The sequence below is a fragment of the Peromyscus eremicus genome, chromosome 14 (genome assembly GCF_949786415.1).
Source record: "Peromyscus eremicus chromosome 14, PerEre_H2_v1, whole genome shotgun sequence".
NCBI lineage: Eukaryota > Metazoa > Chordata > Mammalia > Rodentia > Cricetidae > Peromyscus > Peromyscus eremicus.
The window spans coordinates 3,138,283-3,151,083 of record NC_081430.1 but is presented as its reverse complement, the minus strand read 5'-3'; the positions used below and the strand labels follow the sequence as shown (position 1 = coordinate 3,151,083).

The 12,801-nt window shown below is 50.8% G+C and overlaps 1 protein-coding gene across 1 annotated transcript; it reads right to left on the bottom strand.

The window, feature by feature from the left end:
• Positions 1-7,150: 7,150 nt before the first annotated feature.
• On the bottom strand, positions 7,151-12,583 carry LOC131924552 (uncharacterized). Its single transcript, XM_059279852.1, is given in 4 exon segments — positions 7,151-9,021; positions 9,023-10,942; positions 10,974-11,864; positions 12,003-12,583. Coding segments are annotated over 4 exon segments (5,139 nt in total). The 3' UTR covers positions 7,151-7,274.
• Between the last annotated feature and the right edge of the window lie 218 nt (positions 12,584-12,801).

The following is a 12,801-nucleotide window of genomic DNA, read 5'->3' as shown; positions in this document are numbered from 1 at the left end:
GCCATCCATCTTTGTGGTTGATGGTTTATTCTGTTGAGGTTTGATGATCTTCCCATTTCTCAATTGTCTAACTTCAGGCGGGATCTAACTCTTCCCATGCTGTTGGGATGGCAGCTGCCACTCTGCTTATTGTGGGACTCTGTTGTCCCCTGTATAAGGCTGAACCAGTGGTCACGAGTTTCCCTAGTTTTTGCTATTCTAGGAAGCCTTTATTTCTCCTTTAATTCTGAAGATCATTTTGCTGAGTCTCGTCTTTTAGGAGTGACATTCCATTCCATGCTCCCTGGCCTCCAGTGGGGTTACTCACCAAGTGTGAATTGGCACTTTTCTTTCACAGATTTAAGAACTGTGCTTTGGACAACGTGGCTGTGCTATGCTATGACTGGGATCTTCCTTGGTCACATCTCTTTGGGGTTTTGTAGGTATCCCTGATGCCCATTGTCTTCTCCAAATTAGGAAAGTTTTCTGCTACTGTTTCACTGAACAGATTTTCATTCTCTTAACCTTTACCTCCACCGCTCTTTAGGCTCTTGGGCTGGGTAGAGTCCTTTGTTGTTCTATTGTTTTTGCCTGTCAACTTGATACAGACTGCAGTCTTCTGGGATGAAGGAACCTTAATTGAAAGATTGCCTCCATCAGACTAACCTGTAGGTAACTCTGTAGGGTGTTCTCTTGGTTAATGATGATGTGGGAGGTCCCAGCCCACTGTGGGTGATGCCACCCTGGGTGAGTGGTCCTGGGTTGTATAAGCAGTCAGTCTGGGCAAGTCTGTAAGCGACATTCCTCATGACCCCAGCTTCAGTTCCTACACCCTGCCTATAGCCTTGCATTCCTGCCTTGACCTCCCTGGGTGATGAACTACAAGCTGTGAGATGCAATGAACCCTTCCTCCCTAAGTTTCTTTTGGTCATGGTGTTTATCACAGCAACAGAAAGCAAACCAAAAAAGGTATGCCAGTGATGACCTAGACATTTGAATGTATGTCTTTGTTTGCTTGCTTGCTTTTGAGACAGCGTCTAACTATGTAGCATTGACTGGCTCAGAACTCAGGGAGACCCACCTATTTCTGACTCCTGGGTGCTGGTATTAAAGGCATGTGTCACCACACCTGACCTTGATATTTGATCTTTTAAAGGTGTCCCAAGGTCCTGTATGTTTTCTTCAGTTTTTTTTTCCCTTTGTTTACGCTGTAATGTGGTATTTCTAAAGACCTGTATTGGGCTGGAGAGATGGGTCAGTGCCTAAGAGCACTTACTGCTCTTCCAGAAGACCCGGGTTTGATTCGCAGCGCCCACATGGTAGCTAACAACTGTCTGTAACTTCAGTTCCAGAGAGATCTGCTGCCCTCTTCTGACCTCCACAGGTAATGCATGCTCGTTGGTGCACAAACATACACACAGGCAGAACACTCATAAACATCTAACAAACCCAACTGTTTAAAGTCCTGCCTTCAAGCTCTGCTGTTCTTCTGCTTGATCTAGTCTGCTGTTGAAGCTTTCACTCATTTTTCTCAATCATTTTCTCAATCCAACTTACAGAGCTCTTCACTTTGAAAATTTCCAACTGGTTCATTTGTTTCTCTTTGCTTAATTCCTCACTCATACTGTGAGTTGCCTTCCAATTTCATTAAACTGGTTATATCTACGCTCTTGTGCATTGAGGTTTTTAAAAAAGTCATTTTTGTGAGTGAGTCATGAGGCATTTCATCCACTTTGTATGTGGACCTATTACTAATAAGTTATCTTAGGAGGTATCATGTTACCTTTCTTTTCATATTTTTTATGTTCCTATGATGATACTTGTACATCTGGTGAAAAGAATATCTCTGGCACATTTATAGGATGCTTTCTTAGTAAATAGCTGCCTCCCAAAGATAAGTTGTGGGCTGTCAGCATTTATGCAATTTTGAGTTTAATTCTAGCTGACTATCCTCACATAATCTCCCTATGGTCTTATTATGATTTGTGACTTTGGGCAAAGCACTTACCATATTGGAGTTGGAGAGACCTCTGTGTGGCTCGGGCATGAGTAGGGACATTAGCAGTTCAGGCAAGTAGAGTGCATAGCTCAGCATGTAGGGTGGACCCTGTGTAGTTACTGCTCCCGTGTCTGGTAACACGTTGGGTGAGGTGGACTTCTGCAGGCATTGACAGTGGTTCCAGCAGTAGTAAGGTGCCAAAAGCACCCGTCCTCTGATTAGAACAGGTGTAAGCTCAGGTGTTTCACAGAGAGAGGCAGGGCCAGGATCACAGCACTCTACAGTGGCACTCGCACTGAGTCTATCTGCAGAGCAGGCTCAGACAAGGGGCAGCTGATGCAGGGCTCACATAGGTGCAGATGCAGGAACGTTGTGTTATCTCCTCTGATGCTAACATGGGATGGCTGCTGAGAGAGGACTCCAGACTTCCAGCTATAAACGTCCGATCCTCCCAGCTGTGACATCTTCAGGGATGGAGTGGGCATAGGTAACTGTTAAGGCAGGTAAGTGTCCTCTCAGCTCCGCTGTCACAGGAGAGAGCCGGTACTAGCAGCTTCTCTACAGACATCTGTATTAGTGACTGTTCTGCCGCTGTGACAGAACATGACTAAGGAAATGCATAGAAGACAGTTTACTCCAGCATGGCAGCACGCGCCTCAGGCATGGCAGCCGGAGTAGGGTGCTAGTGGCTCACGTCGTGAACTGCGAGCCCCAAGCAGAGAGAGTAAACTGGAAATGACAGTCTTGAAACCCTTAAAGCCTGCCTCCAGAGGCATATGTCCTCCAAAAGGCCACACTCTGAAACTCCCCAAGTATCTTAGCCTATGGGAGTGCTCCCATTCAAACCTCTACAGTGTTCTTAGAATGTGTGCCTGGAGGGCTTTTCCTCCTTATCTGTAATTTACAGTCCACTAAGGATGGAATGGGTCACAGCTAAGCTGGTAAAACTCTTCTTAGCTGAGGTATCTTCAGGAGCACGGGAGAGAAGCACATAGCCATCTCTGGACAAGAATTCTCTCTACCTGGAGGCTGTACACCTCAGAAGTCAATAAGGGCCACAGTGCCATTGCTCCGAGTTTATTCTCTGCTTTGCTAGTGGCCATCGTCCGTGTGTTGCACTGGGAGGGTAGTGGGAGGAAACATGCACATCACCCATGAAAACCTGCATGTGGCTTAGCCATTCCACCAAATCAGAGAAGGCTCCCTCGTCCCCGGTTCCTATGGATGGCACTCTGCTGCCGTCTGGTTGTAACACCTGTCCTGTCCTGTCTGTTCTTCTCAGTGGGCTTGTGTCAGTCACTCCCTCCAGCCAACTCTGGCCAGTGTTTTCTGTGGCGACCCAGAAATGGCAGTGTGCTATCTGAATTCTCAAGATAGCTCTTTAAGATGACTCTTGGCTACAGCACCCAGAGGGTTGCTGGGGGATGCATGGGTTTCTTCTCCAAAGCTAGACGCTGTCAGATGTCAATTGTCTGAGTTTAGACTGTAAACATGCAAGGCCATGAACCTCTCTGGTAGCTAGGGTTGCCCTTATCAGTGCTGACAGCTCTCTAGTACTCTTTTATTTACGTTCCTTCACCCCTAGTGTGGAGTTAGAGGTTTGTTTCTCTGGCTGTGTCTCAGGTTTCCAGATTTTTACAAAGTTTCTGTTTCCATCCTGTAGAAGTCCAGGGCTCTCCTGTAGTCACTGATAGGACTATAGCCATATTCTTTCCTTGACTCTTTTTGTAGAGGGGCCAAGGAGGGCTGAGTACTTCTTTGTAGTTATCTTGCCTTCTCCAATATGGTAAATTAGATGGTAAATTGAACAAATATCTTGTTCAAAATGATATAAGAAAAATGGATGTTAAATAAAATCAATGAGGTTGATATCAGCAAGAGTAGGTAAAAATCAAATACTTTAAATATTAGTATAAAATCATGGTACATTTTAATAATTAAAACTTCCAGGGTCTCAGCTGGGCGGTGGTGGTGCACACCTTTAATCCCAGCACTCAGGAGGCAGAGGCAGGCGGATCTCTGTGAGTTCGAGGCCAGCCTGGGCTACCAAGTGAGTTCCAGGAAAGGCGCAAAGCTACACAGAGAAACCTTGTCTCGAAAAACCAAAAAAAAAAAAAAAAAACAAAAACTTCCAGGGTCTCAACTTCTGAAATGGTAGAGAACAGTGACACTAGTCTCAAGCCAAAATTATTATATAAAGATATTTCCTGTTTTATGTATAAAAATCTTATCTTCATATAATAATCACTTGACTTCTTTTCCTGTTTGCATCCTCTGATCTCTCTCACTGACTGCTCTAGCTAAGACTTCAGGTCTGTTACAGAGGCAGGGAAGGAGTGGACATCCACATCGTGTCCCTGGCTCCAGTGGGAATGCTTTGTTTTTCTACTTCAGCATGATGCTAAGTGTGAGCTTGTGGTGTATTGCCTTTATTATGTTGAGATGTGTCTCCTGTATCCCTAAATTGGCCAGGAGGTTGTTTATGTGGTGAATTACATTTATTGATTTATTAAAATAATTCATGCAAAATTTCCACAATCTATAATCTACCACATTGGGCACCAGATAACGGGAGTCTGGTTAAGGAGTATTAGGGAAATTTATTAGGGTAAATTGTGGAAATACACTCATGACTACAGAACAGAGTAGACAACTGAAGTTGTCTTCTGATCTGACCAGGAGCAAATCCACCTGGCAGTTCGATCACACCAGGCAGCAGGCAGCAGGGAGAAGGGGCTCATGACCCTCCTCCCTTTCCTTTTAAAAGGTCATAGACAACAGCAAGAAGCACCACCTCCTTCAGGCCCTATTGAAAGACCCCCTAAAGGCAGTCTTCCCTCAGGAGAGACCCTCGCCCAAGGAACACACCGAAACCACGAATCAGATGCAAACAGCAAGAGGCTTTATTCAGGAACACGGGTACCCGGGGCGACACAGTCTCTCAAGAAGCTCAAGGGACTGGCGCGCCCACGGGTACCCGGGGCGACACAGTCTCTCAAGAAGCTCAAGGGACTGGCGCGCCCACGGGCTGGAGCAGAGGGTTTTTATAGGGTCGGGGCAGCCGAAGCTCGGGTACAGAAGCAAGAAGCCTGGTTACAGGGTTTTGATTGGATGATGCAAATGAGGCCAGGTTCTGATTGGATGATTCAAATGAGGCCAGGTTTAAACCCAGGTCAGCTCGTGGTTTCTCCCCGAGCTCGCCACGCCTAGCTCCTGTCTAGGGTACAGGGTGTTCTTCTGACCTTTTAGTTCCTCGCTCTGGGGCCAGGTGGCTAACCACAAATGTTCTGTTTATTCCATGCCCGTTAACTGAACTCCTCAGTGCCTCTCAGGCTTTCTTCAAAAACAGCTGAGCTAAGCTATGTTAGGCGGGGAGGCTGGGGGTCTTTCATTCCCCCATTTTCTTATCTCAGGAATGGAATCCTCCATTCATGGGGAAGATTGGTGACGTGACTCAAGTTCCATCTGGTTGAGCCTTTGGTATTGCTGGGTTAATACCAAAGTCTGAACAATAGAGACGCGTTCCCTGATAAATTGGACAAGTCTACTTAGGATACAGGGCCCAAACGTCAGGAGGAGTAATAGAATTAGAAGGGGTCCCAGAAGGGTGGAAATGAGGGTGGTGAGCCAGGGGGACCTTCTGAACCATCCTTCAAACCATCCCTGTTGCTCTTCAAAGAATTTTTGTCTCTGTTCTAATCGTTTTCTCAATTTAGCCATGCTATCTCTCACCACCCCAGTATGATCCGCATAGAAGCAACATTCCTCTTTAAGGGCGGCACATAACCCTCCCTCCTGTAAGAATAGAATGTCGAGTCCCCTTCTGTTCTGGAGCACTACTTCAGAGAGGGAGGTCAGGGATTTTTCTAAGGCGCTTATTGATTCCTCTAGGTCCCGAATGTCCTGATTCATGGCCGCTTGGAGCTGTCTGAATTGTTGGGTTTCCATTAGGGCGGTGGTGCCTGTCCCTACCCCGGCTGCTATTCCTCCCATAGTCAGCCCTCCTAGTAATAATGCCAGGGTGAGGGATACCGGTTCTCTCTTATTCCGGTAGGGTCTCATTTCAAAGTGGGGGTAAATTTCTTCTGGTGTATGGTAAATAATCTTTGGGTATAACTCAATGAGTACACAAAAATCAGAGGTATCATTGAGGGCTGAGGCTGAAACGCAGGGGGTGAGCCCAGTATTACATGCCCAATAGGTACCATTAGGGCCGGTGACATAACCAGAGACAGCGCTTATGGATAGGGTGCGGTTACATAGGTGTTGGTGGGTGCGGGGGACGCTCCCTAGACATAGTCCTTGTCCTGACACCTCTGAGATTGTGAGTTTATGTTGGGCTGTCCCTAGACATTGGCTCGGAGGGGGACTGTGAGTGTTAGTATAATTACCCTGGGTTGCTATCCCCTCGTAGTAGGGAGGTTGGGAAACCAGACATAGCCAACATTCTTGCGTTCTATTTGGGTAGGTTATATTCAAGGCCTGGTAAGCCCCTGCTAGCAGACCCAAGAGCCGGTCTCCGGTTCCTGGCCGGGGCGGTTTGGTAGTGGCCGGAGTTATACCTGGGCTGGTAATCGAACCGGGTCGAGGGGTAATCTTCGGGGGTGCTGGAACAGGTAAGGAGGGGCGCTTCTGGTCAGGGAGAACCTGATTGGGGCCTATAGGGGCGGAGGCCTCCTCAATCTTAAGTTTGATAGTGAATCTTACGCCCCGATCATATCCGGTTTCATATAACCTGAGCCCCCAAGTGCGCCCCCGTTGCCAGTTTCTATCAGCCTTCCCCGGGCCAGTGAAAGTTATATTTAGGGGAAGTGAGAGCCCAGGCTCGAATCGGCTGACCTCGGTGGGCCCAGCTGAGCAAGACCCCCTGCCTGTAGCCTTCCTGAAACCTCTATTGGTCTGGATCAGGTCCCAGCTGGAGCTAGGACTCCAATATGCTGCGCCAGTGGTCTCGCAGCCCCATTGGGCGCAGAAGAAATCTCCTTCCCCCCCGCATTTCTTGGCGAGGGCCCAGCCCCTCCCATCCCCCGGACAGACATAAAAGTCCTACTGGGCAAATCTACATCTTGCTTGAGGGTGACGGCATCCCGGATCCGGCCAATGCACCCCCCCGGGTGGGTGGAGGAGTTTAAGGCATCAAGCTTAATGCCCTCAACCCCCCAGAGCCCCGAATTCAATGCCAACTGGCAGAAGTCAGGGGTTAGGGGGGGCCACCATGTAAAGGGGGTATGAAGGGCGGTCGTCTGCCAGACCGTTTCCCCAGTTTGTGAGATGACCTGCCAAGTGAGTTTCTTGACTAGGTGCGGGCTCTCTGCCGCCCTAGTCCCCTGGGGGTAGACAGAGAGCAAGAAGAGGGGGAGGAAGAGGAGCCGCGGGCCAACCTTATTTTTAGGGGGTTCTGTGTGCGGTACACTGTCCATGTTGATTCTCTGGATCCTGCTGGGTCGGTCTCCCCGGCAGCCTTCACATGCGAGGCGTGGATCCATGCAGCAATCCCGTCTACCTTGAGTGCAGTGGGGGTGGTCAGCAAGACAGTGTAGGGCCCCTTCCACCGTGACTCTAGATTCTTAGTCTGGTGGCGCCGGACCCAAACGGAGTCCCCAATCTGGAAAGGGTGGGGGACCACCGGCTTGTCCAGCTGCTCTCGGTAGGCTTTAGCCAAGGGTTTCCAGATCTCCTTCTGCACCAGCTGGAGGGCCTGTAGATGTGCCTCTAAAGTGGGGCTGGTGGCAAAAGATGAGATATCAGGATGGAGAAATTTCACGACTGGAGGTGGGGCCCCATATAGAATTTCAAAAGGGGTTAGGCCGTGTGGCCCAGGAGTATTCCGGGCTCGGTAAAGAGCCAAGGGAAGTAGGAGTACCCAATCTCTAGTGCCAGTTGCAAGCGTTAATTTGGTTAAAGTCTCCTTAATTGTCCTATTAGCTCGCTCTACCTGTCCTGAACTCTGGGGGCGGTATACGCAATGGAGTTTCCAATTAACCCCCAATAATTTGGCCACTTTCTGACTTACCAGAGAGACGAAAGCAGGCCCGTTGTCCGACCCCAATATATGAGGCATCCCATACCTGGGGAAGATCTCTTCCAACAATTTCTTTGTTACCACGTTAGCCGTTTCATTCTTGGTTGGAAATGCCTCAATCCATCCTGAAAAAGTGTCCACGAAGACCAGGAGGTACCGGTACCCATAGAGTCCGGGTTTTACTTCTGTAAAGTCTATTTCCCAGTGCACACCAGGACGGTGGCCCCTCAGCCGGGCTCCTTTGGCCAGGTGCGTTTTACCTGCATTGACCTGGGCACACGCGGGGCAGGTAGAAGTCACCCGTTCTGGTTTAGCAGAATTGTTCCGGTGTTTTCTGTCTAGTAAGGTCTTTATTTTTGTCTCACTCAGATGAGTTAAGGCATGGAGGAATTGTAACATATACTGGGTGTGGGAAGTAGGCATAACCATTCGGTCCCCCAGCATGTAGGCTTGCCTCTGTGGGTCCCAGTCCGCCCCCATTTTCTTTGCTAGCTCATGGTCTTCGGGGCTGTATGGCATGGGCTCTCTCCCGGGCGGAGGAGGCTCCGGAGTGTCCTGTATAGCCATTAACTGGCTGCTCCCTGTTGGCTGGGATGCCACTGTCCGGGCGGTCAAATCCGCCAGCCGGTTTCCCTTGGCTACCTTGGAGTTGTCTTTTTGGTGCCCCGGGCAGTGGACAATACTGAGTTGGAGCGGGAGAAACAGGGCCTTCAGGAGGTCCAGGATTTCTTTTTTGTTCTTGATCTCCTTACCCGCAGATGTCAGCAGACCCCTCCGTCTGTAGATTTCCCCGTGGACATGTGCAGTGGCGAAGGCGTATCTGCTGTCAGTATAAACTGTGAGCTTCTTACCTTCTGCCATCCGGAGGGCTTGCGTAAGCGCAATCAGTTCTGCACGTTGGGCTGATGTCCCAGGCGAGAGCGACGATGCCCATATCACTTCTGATTCGGTGGTAACAGCTGCCCCGGCTCTGCGTTCCCCCTCTTCCAGAAAACTGCTCCCATCTGTGTACCACAACGTCGGGGTCCTTAAGCGGCTGATCTGTCAGGTCAGGGCGGGTGCCATGTACTTCGGCTAAGATCTGGAGGCAATCATGCTCCATAGAGGGGCTAGGCAGTGGCAGCAAGGTGGCAGGATTAAGGGAGACTACGGGTCCGAACGTGACCCGGTCTGAGTCCAGGAGTAAGGCCTGGTAATAAGTCATTCTGGCGTTGGAAAGCCATCTGTCTGGTGGTTGTCGGACCAGGGCCTCCACGGCATGGGAGGCCAGTACAGTCAGAGGCTGACCTAGGGTCAGTTTCCCGGCATCCTTGAGTAGAACTGCAATGGCTGCCACCATGCGGAGGCAGGGGGGCCATCCTGTGGCCACCGGGTCCAGTTTCTTGGACAAGTATGCCACAGGTCTCCTCCAAGGTCCCAGTCTTTGCACCAGCACCCCTTTAGCAAAACCCGAGTTCTCGTCTACAAACAGTTCAAAGGGCTTGGTGATATCTGGCAGACCCAGAGCCGGGGCTTCAAGTAAGGCCTTCTTGATCAGTTGGAATGCTTTCTGCTGCTCCTCTTCCCATTGGAACATTACCCCTGGTTTAGTGAGGGGATATAGAGGGGCGGCCAACTCGGCGAACCCGGGGATCCATAAGCGGCAGTATCCAGCCGTACCCAGGAATTCCCGAACCTGACAGGGGCTGCGAGGAGGGGGAATAGAGAGTATGGTTTCTTTCCTTGCCTCCGTCAGCCATCTCTGTCCCCCATTCAGGGTGTAGCCCAGGTAAGTAACCTTGTCTTGGCAAATTTGAGCCTTCTTGGCCGAGGATCTATACCCCTTCTGTCCAAGTCTGGCCAGTAAGGCCCGAGTGCCCTCCAGGCACTCGGCCCGACTCCTGGCTGCCAGGAGTAGGTCGTCTACGTACTGGAGCAAGGTCAAGGTTGGATGCTCGACTCGGAACCCGGCCAGATCTGCATGTAAGGCCTCATCAAAGAGGGTTGGGCTGTTTTTGAAGCCCTGAGGGAGCCGGGTCCAGGTTAGTTGTCCCGAGAGCCCTTGTTCTGGGTCCCTCCATTCAAAGGCAAACAGTAGTTGACTTTGAGGGTGTAATCTCAAACAAAAGAAGGCATCTTTCAGGTCTAGTACTGTGTACCAGACGTGGGTCAGTGGGAGGGTGCTCAGAAGGTTATAGGGGTTAGGCACCGTGGGGTGTATGTCCTCCACCCGCTTATTGACCTCTCTCAAATCCTGGACTGGCCTGTAGTCCCCTGTCCCCGGTTTCCTAACAGGCAAGAGAGGGGTGTTCCATGGGGACTGACAGGGCTTCAGCACCCCTTGGTCCAGGAGCCTCCGGATATGGGGTTTGATTCCCTCATGAGCTTCCCGTGACATTGGGTACTGTCTGATTGAAACGGGAGTCGCGGAGGCCTTTAATGAGATCATCAGCGGTGGCTGATCGCGTGCCAACCCCAGGCCCCCAGTCTCTGCCCAGGCTCGAGGAAACTCTCTCAACCAGTCCTGTAGCTCCGTAGGTGACTCCTCCGGGGGTTCTGACTCGAATAAACGGTATTCTTCCTCTAAATTGAGGGCAAGGATTTGTAGAGGGTCTCCTTTAGGACCGGTGACCCTCGGTCCCTTCTCATCAAAATAGATTTGCGCTTTTAATTTGGTTAGTAGGTCCCGTCCTAACAGCGGATGGGGGCATTCAGGTATGTGCAGAAAGGAGTGAGTTACTTGCCCTGAAGCCAGTTGGACTTTTCTCTCGATAGTCCAATAATATCTCTTGTTTCCAGTTGCCCCCTGCACCAGTGCAGAATGCCGGCTAAGAGGCACTCCGGCATGAGTTAGGACTGAATGTTCGGCACCAGTATCAACCAGGAAGGTCACGGGCTGCCCCCCGATCTTGAGGGTTATCCTAGGCTCAGGGGGGGGCTCCTGGCCTCGACCCCCCCTAGTCCTTCAGATTAAGGAGGTCCACGGTCTTGGGCTTGGGCCGGCGGGGTCCTTGTGGCTTCTTGGGGCATTCTCGGGCCCAGTGTCCCTTCTCCTTGCAGTAAGCACATTGATCTTTATCTAGGGGTGGCCTCCTTCATTCTCCCGACCTGTCTCCCTCTCTCCGCTGTCCCTGAGATACAACGGCGGCCAGAACTTTCTTTATCTCCCTATGCTGTTTCCTATCCCTTTCCTCTTGTTTCTGCCATCTCTTTTCCTCACGCTCTTCAGGAGTTTCTCTCTTATTGAATATTTTCTCTGCTTCCTTCACTAGGTCTGGCAACCCTAACGCCTGTAAACCCTCCAACCGCTGCAATTTGGCTCTGATGTCTGAACTAGACTGATAGATAAATGATAGGATAATACCTGGAGCCTGACCTGGATCTTCCGGATCATACGGAGTATACATCCTATAAGCTTCCTTCAATCTTTCTAGAAATGCAGCGGGTGTCTCTTCCTTTCCCTGTATCACATTCCTTACCTGAGCCAAATTGGTAGGCCTTCTAGCGGCCGCTCGGAGACCCGCTAAGAGCAACTGGCGATAGAGACGTAGATGCTCCCTACCTTCAGGCGTATTGAAATCCCAGTTAGGGTGAGTCAAGGGAAAAGCCGCATCGATGACATTCGGGAGGTGGGATGGCCTCCCGTCATCGCCCGGAACCTGCTTCCGGGCCTCCAGGAAAACTCTCTGCTTTTCCTCTACTGTTAAGAGGGTCTGCAGGAGCTGCTGACAATCGTCCCAAGTCGGCCTGTGAGTCACCAGGATGGATTCAATCAAGTTAGTTAATGCCACAGGATCCCTGGAAAAAGGGGGGTTATGTTGTTTCCAGTTGTAAAGGTCTGAAGCAGAGAAAGGCCAATATTGGAGTTGTTGGTTCGGCCCTCCTCTGAGTGGGAAAGCTTGGGACTCAGTAGGGGGTCCCTCCCGGCGGCCGCAGAGGCGGCCGGCAATGGGGGACGACACCTCATCTTCCTTGTCTTCATCTGAGGTCCTGCTGGTTGAGGAAACCTTAGCATCTGCCAACGGCCGGATCGCGGCCGCTAATGTGGCCGCCGCCGCCGCCTCCTCCGCGGCGGCGGGAGCCGCTTCCGCAGCGGTGGGAGCCGCCGCCGCTCCGCCGGGTCGCCGAGCGGGTCCAGCCTGATAAGGAGGGGGCTCCTCCACCAAGAGATCTATGAGAGGGGAGTTAGGGTCCGGGGGGAGGACAGGGGGCTTGGGAGTCTCCTTGTGAGGGAGCACAGGGTAAAGGGAAGAGTCCGGGTTGAGGGGTGCAGAGGGCCCAGAGACTGGAGGGGGCTGTGGAAGGAAAGGCTTGACCCATGGAAATGGATTTTCGACCAGAGATCTCCAGATGGCGATGTATGGGACCTGGTCGGGGTGTCCATAAGGATTAGGGGCAAAAACCTTGCCCTCCACCTGTAAAATAAGAGAGAGGTTAAAGGATCCTTCTCGCGGCCAGCCAACATTCATCATGACCCATTCGGCCTCGCAGAGGGTGATCCATTTTTTCTTTTTGACAATGACACCTTCATTGTTTCCTCGAGCCTTAACATCGGACCAGTGGTCCGTGGTTAGGCTCAGTGGGGTGGTGATGGTCTGTCCCATGGTGGTCTCTGGATAAAGAAGTGTTAGACAAGTAACGATAAACAAAAAGACAAGACAGATGACAGAAATTCGCGCTGCGCGGCTTCGGCGTAAAACCGAAAGCAGAAACTCAGACGGGGAAGCGGAGGAACCTCGATCTCCGTCCCCTACCAGCACCACGTATCCCTCTGATACGGGAGTGGCCCCGAAAAACTGTGCCCCAGAGGGGACTTCAGTGA